At 40.2% G+C, this 13645-nt stretch overlaps 1 protein-coding gene across 3 annotated transcripts in view; it reads left to right on the plus strand.

Moving 5' to 3' along the window:
• SMC6 (structural maintenance of chromosomes 6) overlaps window positions 1-13645 on the plus strand; it is a 79562-nt gene that overhangs the window by 31043 nt on the left and 34874 nt on the right. For all 3 annotated transcript variants that reach the window (XM_075557080.1, XM_075557079.1, XM_075557078.1), the window contains 8 exons: window positions 2994-3140; window positions 3408-3496; window positions 3681-3845; window positions 4213-4391; window positions 4944-5148; window positions 7917-8031; window positions 10045-10205; window positions 11183-11318. In XM_075557080.1, coding sequence (XP_075413195.1) covers window positions 2994-3140; window positions 3408-3496; window positions 3681-3845; window positions 4213-4391; window positions 4944-5148; window positions 7917-8031; window positions 10045-10205; window positions 11183-11318 — 1197 coding nt within the window. The remainder of the gene's footprint in view (window positions 1-2993; window positions 3141-3407; window positions 3497-3680; window positions 3846-4212; window positions 4392-4943; window positions 5149-7916; window positions 8032-10044; window positions 10206-11182; window positions 11319-13645) is intronic.

The raw sequence follows: 13645 nt of genomic DNA on the forward strand, positions 1-13645 counted from the left end.
TCTCCACTTTGCCCTCCCCCTCATTCACATCAATATGACTTTTTGTTCTGGGTCTTTGATACTGATATAACCTGACCCCATCGATACCTGTGGATCACACAGACTGGTGTGCTTCTTCCATGCGGGCTTTGTTGCTTCTGAGCTAGATGACCACTTGTTTATCTTCAAGCCTTTAAGACCCTAGATGCTATATCTTTTGATAGCTGGCCACCATCGGCTTTCTTCAACAGGTTTGCTTATGCACCCATTTTGTCTTCAGCTATCGTGTCCAGAAGGTGAGCATCACAGCATGATGGATTAGTAGAACAAAATGTTCTTGGCATTGTGGGAGTACATGAGTAGAAACCCAATATCTGTCTGCCACCTTAATACTTAGACCTAAACTTTGCCCAAGGACTGTCTTTCCTTTTTTTTTTTTTTTTTTTAAATAAAAGCTGTTCTTGGGTATGAGCAGCTGGTCTGTGGCTCAGGATGTCGAACTCTAAAATTCATGCCTCTGTGGGCAATGGCTCTATTACTTACCAGAGTTTCCCAGTGAAGCTTTCCCTTTGGGCCCCACTCAGCTGAAATACGAAAGTACCTCAGAGGGTGCTAGCATAGGTCAAATAGCATCAAAGAGAAGAGGTGCAACTGGAAGACTCCCTGGAAATTGCTAATAGAACTTGAAAGGAACTGAGGTTTTGGGTCCAGAACCACGAGGATTTGCTGTGGGTAGAGTGCATGCAAGACAATGTTGGCTGCTTCCAACCCGAGATCTAAGAGCCCGTGTTGAAGCGTCTGCTTGTGTTCTACTTTCCCTTTAGGTGAGGCGCCCTCAGACTAGGCCCGCGGGCCACCTGCAGCCCGCCGAGGACATTCATCTGACCCGCCAGGTGTTTTTGCCCCGTTGTTTTTTTACTTAAAAATAAGATATGTGCAGTGTGCATAGGAATTTGTTCAATTTTTTTTTTTTTACTACAGTCTGGCCCTCCAACGGGTCTGAGGGACAGTGAACTGGCCCCCTGTTTAAAAAGTTTGAGGACCCTGCTTTGGGTCGTAAAGAAGTCTAGCTGCTCCCCCTCCACTTTAAATCGTTAATTCTAAGAGAAAATTCTGAAATGCTTGCCGTATATTTTTGTCTTCTCTGCATCATGTCTTAGTTTGTCATAGGGAAGGCCTTATGTTATTTCACTCCTTGGTTATTTCCAGTGTAAAACTGGAATAGGTGTTTGTCTTTTTCTCAAATGGGGAAAGGAGGATCTTGAGTCTAGTGGAGAGTCCTGCCGGACTCTGCCCCACTAAGTATTCATTCAGACAGTCCAGGCAGAATGTTTCTACAGGGTAAGGATCTTAATATTTACATCCTTTCGGCCATGTCTTTCATAAAACCTTATGCACAGTGTGTGCTTGATCACCATTATTTAGAGAATGACAATTGAATGGAAGGTTCATGAAGAAATAGTATCGAAAGCAGATCTTAAACTTGTGTTGACCTAGTTAAAGCTGAAAATATGGATTATGTTTAGTTTTAACACTCAACCTGCTTTCTTTTATAAACGACAACTTAATTTCAATGATAGAACCTTCATTACTACTTTGTGTGATATTGTCTAAATGCCCTGCTTCCTGGCACCTCCTGACTCCATAACTCCTGTCCAGACTTCGGTTCTCAACACTTAGCCCAGAGCTCTGTCTTCCCATCTCTCTGTACATTTCCCAGACCCTTTAAACCTAGCATGTCTGACTCGGAGTCTGTTGTTGGCTTTGTACTGGAGCTTTGGCGCATGGCATTGCTGTCTACTCAACTGCCTGATCCAGAAACCAGGAGGGGAGTTACCGCAGTGCCTGGTGATCTCTCTTTTCTTTCCTCTTTTGCCTCTTCCTTTTTTCTCCCCTTCCTCTTATTCCCTGTATCCATTCCATCATTGAAGGCACTGAAGTGCGGGGGGTGGGGAGGTGGGGGGGGTGTTGAATGTGGCCTGCGTTCCACATGGTGTCCTTGGAACACAGCCAGGCTCGTTTGTCCAGGCATTGTCCCTGGCCGGTTCTTGCTTCTAATGGCAGAGCTTAGTTATTGTGAAGGACACACAGCCCACAAGCTGAAAATAGATATTATTTGGCTCTCCACAGAAAAATATTTGTTGCCTTGTGCTGTGACCAGTTCTCTGATTTGTCCCTTATCTCTATTGCTTTAGGTAGCCTCATTTTGATCTCTGGTGAATCTTGCCCTGCAATAGTACTTCCTAACAGAATGTTTTCTTTAAAGGTCTCCCTTCAGCTGTGCCGGCCAGCTATTCCAGAGCATCTATTCCAGAGCATCGCTTCCCCTTAGAGCAGCGGTTCTCAACCTGCCTCACGCCGCGACCCTTTATTACAATTCCGCATGTGGTGGTGACACCCCAACCATGAAATGATTTTCGTTGCTACCTCATAACTCTAATTTTGCTATTGTTATGATTGGGCAACCCCCAAAGGGGTTGCCACCTACAGGTTGAGAGCTGCTTTCCCAGAGTTTAGAGCTGTATTAACTTCAAAGCCCTGCACCCTCACCATTATTTGAGCAGTTCTCTTACGAGCTTATATGTCTGGTTCTCCGTGGATTGTGACATATTTGTGTTTTATAACGGTAGCAGCTACTGTATATTTTGTCTCAGAAGATAGTATACTTGTAGAATAAAATGTTCAGAGCCACCAGACTGCTTTGGGGAAGAAAGAGAAGGCTTTTGACTCTCACAAAGAGCTGAAGTCTCAGAAGCCCACAGGAGCAGTTCTGCCCTGACCTATATAGAGTCCCTGTGAATCATCACCATTGACTCGAGGACAATGAGGTTTTTTGAGAAACAATAAATTATATTATGCTTTATATAATAACACTTGCCTAATGATTTGGGTTTGTTTAGTCAAAAATTAAATTTGTAAGTGCTATATGAACTATATGTAATTACTTTTTAGGAGTTGTCTGTTTATTGATGGAAAGTAGACTGCACTGCAAAAGTGTTACTCTTTCCTTAAAGGTCAGACTCAATGAAGCAGAGAAAAAGTACAAGGAGATTCAAGATAAACTGGAAAAGATAAGTGAAGAGACCAATGCACGAGCGCCAGAGTGTTTGGAATTGAAAGCAGATCTCACAGCTAAGAAAAGAGCCTATAATGAAGCTGAGGTGAGAGCAGAATTTAACTAAGATATTGTATAATTTCATGTCAAATATAAATACTGTTCCTTTGTTTTTGTAAGCAGGGATGTTGTTACTGGCTTAAAGTACAAGTTGCTTTCAGTCTTTTAAATCCGTAATGGCTTCACATGCTGTTTATATACTTATGTATTTGAGAAATAGATTTGTGCGTCTATTCAACCTTTAGTTTGGAAGGTTTGGCAAAAGGACCCAACTGGTCTATTTGTTTTCTTATTTTATCTTAACTTTTGCTAGGTTTCATATAACCGGTCCCTAAATGAATATAAAGCATTAAAGAAGGATGAAGAGCAGCTTTATAAAAGAATTGAAGAACTTAAAAGAAGGTACATTAGTTATTTCTCAATATTTATAATTGTATTATTTTGCAATAAAGTGATCTATGCAAAATAGAGTATTGTATTTTCTATGATGTTGCTAAAGATTTTGTCATGTTTGTTTATATATGAATTCTTAAAAATACTAATGTTTTTCATGTAACATCTTCTATTTTTGATTATTTGCTGATAGCACTGACCAGTCTTTGGAACCTGAGCGGTTGGAAAGACAAAGAAAAATAAAGTGGTTAAAAGATAAAGTAAAGGCCTTCCAAGATCAAAAAGTTTCCATTACTCAAGAGATTGAACAATTTCAGCAAGCCGTAGACAAGGACAAAGAAGAAAGGGACAGGATTAGGTAAGCGCAGCTTCCCGAGAGCCGTCTTCTGCATTGCATGAGCATCATGCAGCTTTGCTCTTTTAAATTAGTGTAGAAAACATTGTGTTCCTCTTGTTCTACATAATAAGGGGCCTTTTAAAAACTCACTTTTCCAAGATTCTTCTTAAACTTGTGGAATTGACCAGTAGAATCTCCTGGTTCATTATTGTGCCTCTTTTTGAAGGCAAATTGCTGAGAGTTTTCTTATGGCACAGTCCTTGAAAGAAAACTTCTGCTTTTAGTTCTGGCTAGCTGGGCAGCCCCTTGGTATCGGGGTGGTATCGGCGGTTCTGGCCTGTTTCTTATCTAATTGTATCCTGTAATGATTTTCCTACTGTGTTTTTAGAGGAGAAGAACAAGAAGTCAGGCATCTGCTGACTTATAACCAGAGGCAACTGAAAGAACTGAAAGATAGTAAAAACAATCGGTTAAAAAGATTTGGTCCTCACGTTCCAGCTCTCCTGGAAGCCATCGATGATGCTTTTAAACGAGGGCATTTTACTCACAAGCCTGTGGGCCCTTTAGGTAATTGTCATTGTTTAGTGAGGATATAGTAAGTAGCAACTAAGCTTTTCATTTCATGAAAGTTCACTGAATCTAGTTCTTAAGTTTTATTATAAGTTAGCTAATAGTATACTGCAGTTGCACATGTTTTAATGATAAAATCACCTTAAACTTTGTGGTGTTCCTTTTGTATTTGTAAAGCATTAAATAACCGTAACAAAGAAAAGCAAGAGGATAATTATAGAGTGGAACACTCGTCCGGCTTTTCTTAGGTGTTCATGAACGAGCTCATTTAAATATAAGTGATAAATCAGAAAAGCCCGAGGCCGTTCTCCAGTAGTCACCTGGGATGTTCTGATTCCTTAAGCCCCTTCCAACTGTAAGAGTGATTTTAATCAGGAAGTGATCTGTCAAGTATTTATAATTCTATACATTGTTACCTGGAAATTTATAAGTAGATACATATTTTGTTGGTATTGTGTTTTAGGGATCTAAGAAGTTCTCCTCATTTAAAGGAGAAATAATGATTATATAAATATTTATGAACCCTTGTATAATTGTTCCCTGACTTAGGAGCGTGTATTCACCTTCGTGACCCTGAGCTTGCTTTAGCGATTGAATCCTGCTTAAAAGGACTTCTACAGGCGTACTGTTGCCACAATCATGCTGACGAGAGAGTACTTCAGGCACTGATGAAACGGTTCTACGCCCCAGGTACCACCAGGCCGCAAATCATCGTTTCTGAGTTTCGGAGTGAGATGCATGACGTAAGGCACAGGTGAGCCATCGGTCATCTGTTTAACCCTGTGTGGGGCTCCGGTATCACACCAGGGTCAGCTGGCACTAGAGCATTTTGTGGTGTTATCATGGCCATGCTATGATTGGGAAGATTTCATCAAGCCGCTTCTTTAGGTTCCATTTAGGCACTAGTTCATGGCAACGGCGCTACATGTGTAAATAAGGTATGGATGCTTCTAGGAGCCCTGCTGGCCTAGTGGCTTACACGATGGGCTGCTAACCACACAGGGCCAGCGGCTGCTCTGTGGGAGAAAGGTGTCTACACCCTTAAGGGACTTACAGTCTTGGAAACCCAGAGACAGTTATACTCTGCTCAATAAGCCCGCCATGAGTTGGCATCGACTTGATGGCAGTGAGTTTGGTTTTGGAGTTTTTGAGATGCAGCCCATGTCAGGAGACAGTGTAGGTAAACAGAGTCCATCTCTGAAGGTACATTACAAAGGGAGATGATACAGACGTAGCCAATGCAGGACACACTGTACAGATTCTGACTTCTTGGCTTGTTAATTGCTGACTGACCATCATGCTTTAAAAGAACTAAACAGAAACCATGGCACGAGTATGTGTTCATACAAGGGGGCTTCAAAGTATGCGAATGGAATTCTTCATGAAATTTTTGAGGCCCCTGCATACCAATTGACCTATTTCCAAATGATGCGTTTATATTTCCCCGATTCTGTCTCCAGTTTTAAAAATCAATCCCATTTTTTGCTTTTGCTTATTGATCTGCCTAATGCCGTGTCCCCCTATTTCAGTAAATTTTTGTGCAGGCACGAATTGTCTCTAATTTATTTGACAGCGTTCATAAAATTTGAGATATAACATGCTGATAATTATCTTTGTAGGTCGATCAGTAAATGATTCAGAGAAGAGGTGATGAATTCTAATTTATGACTTTGCAAAGAGAGGGAATTAATTGCTTTCTAGACAAATGAACTTTGTGAAAAGCAGGGAAGCATAACATAGTAAGTCATTATGCCAAAAATAACATCTGCGTTGTTGATGGTAAGGGACAGATAAAGGACATATTTAGAACAAAATCAAAGTGTTTTAGGTGAACGTTTAAGTAAGAGAATTGGGAATTAGGGTGACAGTGAAGTTTCTGGCTGGCATGACTGGTGAAGGAGGTGTAGGGCGTTGACTTGGGAACCTTGAGGTGCAGCAGGTTGAGCGTTGCACTGGCTAACTGGAACCTACCAGCTCTGTGGCAGACAGAGAAAGTTGACTGTAAATTTTGTTTCTGGAAACCTATGGGGCAATTGTACTCTGCCCTGTAGAGTCTGAATCAATTCAGTGGGTTAGTTTGAGTATAAGGTAAAAAGTAGGTTGTTGAAAATTACATTGAAAGCCTCATTTCAGAATTGTTGATTTTGAGCTTTAAGACTAGAGATACGTATTTAGGAGTTGTAGGTAAATTGTTTTGGAACCCTATTTGATTGCTGTCTCTGCGCACATAGTCGTGAAATAAACGTGAAATTTCAACTATGTTGCTGATGGAAGACTGCCGGTAACTCTGAGGTTAGTTGCAAGAAGCCTTAGAGGAGCTGAGGTGGAAGCTCTTGGCTGTTAACTGAAAAAACAGTAGTCTAAAGCTATCTGTAGCATTGCTGTTCTCTTGAAAGACATGTCATTTGTTTAGCTGAACATTGGACCAGGGGCTCATTTTCAGAACTGAAGGGTGAATAAGGCCATAGTCTCTTGAGTCTTTGTTTGAACTTTAATCCTGGTTTTTTTTTATTACGGTTTTGGGTTTTGTTCCACGTTTTCTTGCACCCTATCCAGGACTTTATAATGTAATAGTTTGGTACAGGTAATCGGGTACCATGTAATTCTTCCGGTCTCAGGTGTGGAGGCTGGCGTTCGTGTGGTCCATTAGCCCACTGAACTAATTATTTCCACATATCTGGACATGAGAGAGGCTAATAACTGTACCTGGAACCCTGGTGATATAGTGGTTACGAGTTGGGCTGTGACCTGCAAGTTCTGCAGTTCAGAACCACCAGCTGCTTCATGGGAGAAAGACGGGCTTTCTATTCCCATAAACAATTATGGTCTCGGAAACCCGCAGGGGCAATTCTACCCTGTCTTAGAGGGTCACTATGAGTTGACTTATCGAGTCACTATGAGTCAGTTTGAGTTTTTGACTAGTTATACCATAGACACAAGTCACTTCCAGCTCTTTAGACCCAAGTTGGAAGTATGTCTTTGTCTCCTGTTGTGTCAGTTGACCTGGGTACACCCTGAGATCATGGCCCTGAGCCCGTCAGGTTCAGCAACTCTTTCTCTCAAGGTGTTTGGTTTTATCCAAGAGGTTTTCATAATTTTCCTCCCTGTGTTCTTCACCACATTCATGAACATATTTGTGGCAAAGGTTAATATAAATGCCCAGGTAGAAATATCCTCTGTCAGACCTATCTACATTCGTAGTTTAGCCCCACTCCCTTCCTTTCCATACCATTCAGTCTGCTAACCTATCTGTGCATCCAGTTGCCGATCACACCATTATTGCCGATTTACCCATTCTGTTTTCAGTCATTATCAGATATTTCCCATAATCTTATAAATTCTTCTGTTAAAAGTACACACACACACACACACACACACACACACACACGGACTTCAGAAAGCGAGTGGGAAATTCATAACTTTTCTCTTTTCCCAAGAACTTTTTTAAGCCGCTTAATATGTGTGTGTGTATATGTACAATTAATATTTGCTAAGTTAACCTCTCTATATTTTATCCCTTAGAGCTGCTTACCATCCAGATTTTCCAACAGTTCTGACTGCATTAGAAATTGATAATGTCGTTGTTGCCAACAGCCTCATTGACATGAGGGGCATAGAGACGGTGCTGCTAATCAAAGTAAGAACCAGATGCTTGCTGTCTGTCATGTTGCTTTTAAATTTTCAAAGCTAAAGATGGTTACCGCATATACTCGAGTATAAGCCAATCCGAATATCAGCCGAGGTACCTAATTTTACCACAAAACTGCATTAAAAATGTGCGGGACACTGGACTTATACACGAGTATATACGGTACATTCATTTTTATTCTCCTTTTATGTTGTTCTGTTTAGCTATTGAATTTTCACTTCTAAGGGAAATTTACGGAATAGATCTAGAACTGGTTGATTTGTGCTTCTTCTGCCCCATAGAACTTTATAACTTTTTTCCATTCTTCATAAAATAAGTTTAAAAACAAAAAAAGCCCCAAGAAACAAACAAACAAAAATCCCAAGAAACAAAAAATATTGTTTCCTATTGGATATTACACTTTTGTGTATGATGCTCTAAATTGTTTCTTAATTCTTTCTTGATTGATTGCCAGCTCCATATTTGATTTGCCCTTGAGGATATATAGTTTAATATTGTACTTTTCAAAAGAAGCAGTTACTTGCTATTGCATGGATTCTTTTTCTTAATAGTTCTCTGATCAGCATAAATCAATATTTTATATTTATGTATTTTTATAAATCTGTTTAACTAGATGACTGAGTGTATTTGATTTCTTGGCAAACATTTTCTCAGATAGGTTGAAAACAAATCTATATTCAAAGCAAACATTGTGAAATTTGCTTCTTCAGTGCAAAGTTAGAAGTAGTGGCATTAATAATCCCAAATATTCTATATTGCAAATTAGCATTATATGAGAAGACTTCAAAAAAATTCATGGGGAAATTCCACTAGCTTTTTATTCCATTTTTCTACAAACTTTTGGAAACCCCCTTAAAATTATTAGTTGTTTGGGCTCTCATAGAAGAGTATTTCAAACAAAATAATGAAATGGTGAGATCATGGCTATGTTAGTCCAGGTTGAGTAGAGAAACAAATTCAGAAACACTCATATATATGTAAGAGAGAACTTTACATCAAGAAGTTCATATGCATCAACAAGACATTCCCAGTCCAGATCGAGTCCATAAGTCCGATATTAGCTCATATGTCAGATACCAGTCTATGAATTCCTCTTCAGACTCACGCAACACATGTAATGATGTCGAATGCAGGAAGATCACAGGCCAGTGGGTAGAAGGCATGTGAATCCAGTGGTGGTGGAAGAATCTCCAGGGCTCTGGCTGCCATCAGCATGGCTCCATGTGGCTTTTCAATAGGAAGGTGTAAAGCAGTGAGTGTGTGTCTTGCTTCCAGGGAGGAAGACAAGGTCCCAGAATCCTCAGGAGAAGGCCATGCCCACATAGAAGCATCATTGGCTATGAGCTGATTGACAGGCTAGACTCCATCCTTCACTCAAGTTACAGGAGATTTTATGTACCATATATACTCATGTATCAGCCGAGTTTTTCAGCACATTTTAATGCAGATTTTGTGGTAAAATTAGGTGCATCAGCTGATATTCGGATCAGCTTATAATCGAGTACATACGGTAACTGCCACTGTGGCCTTTCCCCAGAAAGGGGACTAGTCCTTGGCTCTGCTGATCCCTCTTTTACTTTACCCATAGCCTAAATATTTCCAAGTTTTCCCTATATAATTCACTGTGCTGACCTTTCATTGGAATTTTCTATTCATGCTTATCTTTCTTAAGGCATAATAGTAATTTTTAAGAAATAAGATCTGTGAGTTGTTTAGAATTTATTCGTTAATGTGAAGAATTGAAAAATAATGTTTAGCTGTTGGCAAGAAAGATTAAAATCAAAGCGTGAATGAATAAGTTGTTCTAAGGAATATTTTAATAATTTTGAATCTTGGTTTTTGAAATTGGTTTATTTAACTATGATATAATTTCATTTAAATGCTTAAATAAAAATGCTTGAGTTAATATTAGTTAAAAGTAGTAAGAGTAGATCACATCTTAAATTGTGTGCATCAGTGTTTGGCATCAGTGTTAAAATGTATTTCCCCCTGTTCCCTTAGAATAACGCTGTAGCTCGTACGGTAATGCAGTCCCAGAAGCCACCTAAAAATTGTAGAGAAGCGTTTACTGCTGATGGTGATCAAGTTTTTGCAGGGCGTTATTATTCATCTGAAAATACAAGACCTAAGTTCCTAAGCAAAGATGTGGATTCTGAAATAAGGTTGGCATCAAGTGTTGACTTCACCATATTCCTTTCTCTGCTTTAGGGTTCCATGCCTTCCATCTTAGCTATTCCTTTGGTCGTTTATTTGTTTTATTTGTTTGTTTGTTTTTTTAAGTGAAGAACTGTGACTAATCTAGCTCAGTGTTTGGTGGCTAAAGACCATTTAGTTGGATGTATAATCCTAGATTGACATTTTTCATCATTGACGTTTTTTTTCACTGACCATATTCTGAGCTGAGTGTTTCAGAACAGCACCACTCGAAAGGTGACCTCCACATTGTTTCACCAGTCCGGAAAAAGAGGGGAACGGTCACTCAGCATGTTTATCAACTGTGTACTGACTAGCTCTTTTGTGGGGAGGGAACAGATGTACTGGCTTACATTTTGCCTTAAGCTTTTTTTTTTTTGTTTGACTAGTGCTTTAAGCTGCGTCCTTCCAGAAAGAAGGTAAATTGAATGCAGCTCACTGCTCCACTTCCAATTCCCATCTGTTTGCCTGTCATTTGGGGGCCACCAGGCAACCTGGTGTAAATAAGGCTTTGGCCTCTGGCAGTCCCAGTAGAGAGAATTGGTCCTCTATGTGTTGTATTTATGGGAGCAGACACGCCCCTCCTTCATAAAATGGCATAAAATGTCTCACTTTTGACTTTAATGGTTTATTTCCTGATTCCTCCCCCTCGTGCCTTTTTTGAGGGGAATCATTCTCAATTCTATTTCTACTTTTAGCTACCTGTGTGCACAGTGCCTGCCACGAGGATGTCATGGCTTAAATACCTGTTAATAAAATAAATAAAACTTCAGGTAAAAGATTATTTTGGAAATTTCTGTAACACATTGTTTATAATACCAACAACTTGGCAGGCTTAGAGAACTGGTTCCACTGAATGGGAGTTTACCTAGAAATTATTACCAATAAGTTTTGTTTTGTTTAAATGTCTTAAGTGTTATTTTTTTATCTTTTCCTCTTCACCAAGTCACTTAGAGAATGATGTAGAGAATAAGACTGCCCAGATACAAAATCTTCAGCAACATATGTTTGCTCTTGGAAAGGATATTAAACGCAATGAGGAACTTCTTAGAAGATGCCAACTACATTTAAAAGAGTTAGAGGTAAAATGTATATAAGCATTTGTTTGTTTCTCAAATTACCATTTCCAAGTTTTTTAAAAGATTTTGATAGTTAAAGCAGTAGTTCTTAAATTAAACATCTTGGTCTCAAAGAGTTTTTATTTATGTGGGTTATATCTATCAATGTTTATATTCAAAGTTAAAATATTAGTTCATATAAAATGATGCTGAATTCTTAGTGCTAATATTAATAACATTTTTTATGATTAGTGACTTTCAAAAATTCTGTTGGCATTTTATAATATTTCATATGTCCATATTGCCTGATGAAATGCAATCAAATTCTCATGTCGTGTTCTGCATTTAGCCTGTAGCAATATTATACCTACCGTATATACTTGAGTGTAAGCCAAAATGAATATCAGCCAAAGCACCTATTTTTTTTCCCTTTTTAAAATACTTTTATTGGGGCCTCTTACATCTCTTACCACAATCCATACATTCCTCCAGTGTGTCAAGCACATTTGCACATATGCCGCCATCATCATTTTCAAAGCATTCTCTTCCCACGTGAGCCCCTGATATCAGCTCCCCATTTCTTGCCCCACCTTTCCCCGCCCTCCCTCCCTCATGAACCCTTGATAAGTTATAGATTATTTTTTCCATATCTTATATCATCCTCCGTCGCCCCTCACCCACTTTTCTGTTATTCATCCCCCTGAGAGGGAGTTCTAGATTGATCCTTGTGTTGGATTTCCCCTTTCTCCCCCACCCTCTCTAATTCTCCTGGTATCTCTATTCTCCTTGTTGGCCCTCAGGTTTTTATTGATCCTGGATTCCCTCTTATCCATAGCAGTGTGCATGCTCTGGTCTAATCCAATTTGGAAGGCAGAATGGAGGTCATGATAGTTGGGTGAAGGAAGCATCAAAGAGCAAAGAAAAGTTGTGTGTTTCATCAGTGCTATACTACACCCTCACTGGCTCCTTTCTCCCATATGACCCCTCTGTAAGGGGATGTCCAATTGTCTACAGATGGGCATTGAGTCTCCACCCCATGCACCCCACCCCCAATTCACCTTGTGTATGGTTTTATTCTGGGTCTTAGATACCTGATACCTTATCCCATCGACACCTCATGATCACACAGGCTGGTGTGCTTCCATGTGGACTTTGTTGCTTCTAAGCTAGATAGCTGCTGCTTGTTTACCTTTAAGACCCAGACACTATATCTTTTGAAAGCCAAGCGCCATCAGCTTTCTTCACCCCATTTACTTGTGCACCCATTGTGTCTTCAGCGATTATGTCAGGAAGGTGAGCATCACAGAATGCGGATTTTTAGAACAAAGTGTTCTTGCATTGAGGGATTACTTGAGTGGAGGCCCAATGTCTGTCTGCTACCTTAATTCTTAACATATAAATGTGAGTACATCATTATATGTATGTTTATGTAAATACATGCCTGTATTTAGGCCTCTGTAAATGCCCTTTGCCTCCTGGTTCTTTTCTCTATTTCCTTTTGATTTCCCTCTTGTACCACCATCATGTCCGGCCTTCGTTCGCTGCTACATTGTCCTTGATTGAGCCCCACCAGGCATCTTACTCCCTTCTCTCCATTTATTTTAGTTCACTTGTTTTTCCCTTGCCCCTGGGTTGGGTCTTCCCCTGCCCCCTCCTTTCTCCCACTACCTCTTCTCCCATATCTCCCCAGAACCATTGGTCCAGTTTTCATCTCCGAATTATTTATTCCGCCTATCTTATTAGATACTCATGCAGATACATTAATAAGTGCAAAAACCAGGGAAAGCCAAACAAAACAACCAAGGAAGTCAAAGCAATAACAACAGCAGACAGCAAGAACAAAATACCAATAACAAAAAGAAAGCCACTGACAAAAATGGAAAAGCCTATACTTAGTTCAGTGTCTGTTGGCCTTTACGAGTGTTTTCCAGTCGAGTCTGTGGGGTGCCACACTCTATCTGCCAAGTCTATTTGTGGTATTCCCTGGGGGTTTCATCAGTGTGATCTTCTTGGTGCTCTGATGCATGCCCTCAGTGCCTGGCCTCAGCGTGATGGGGCCAGACCATGCACTGTATCTTCACACCGTGTCCCGTGGTGGGGCTAGCCCTACGGTCCTCCCTGTGCATTCTCTGCTCTGAGCAGGAACATCATCCTTGGGGGTTGGCGGGCCAGGATATCCTCTCCTCCCTCTATCCTTTGCTTTTCCTCATGTGGTCTAATTCGACCTGCCCCTCTCCCAGTGCTGTCTTCGGAAGTGCATTCTTCTGAGGGCAGTGATGTCCACATAGTTGGGATTGGGGGTGGCCCCACAGACCTCTCTATCGGTTCCCTGGTATTTGGCAGTATGTTGT

This window comes from Tenrec ecaudatus, chromosome 8 (genome assembly GCF_050624435.1).
Source record: "Tenrec ecaudatus isolate mTenEca1 chromosome 8, mTenEca1.hap1, whole genome shotgun sequence".
Classification (NCBI taxonomy): Eukaryota; Metazoa; Chordata; class Mammalia; order Afrosoricida; family Tenrecidae; genus Tenrec; species Tenrec ecaudatus.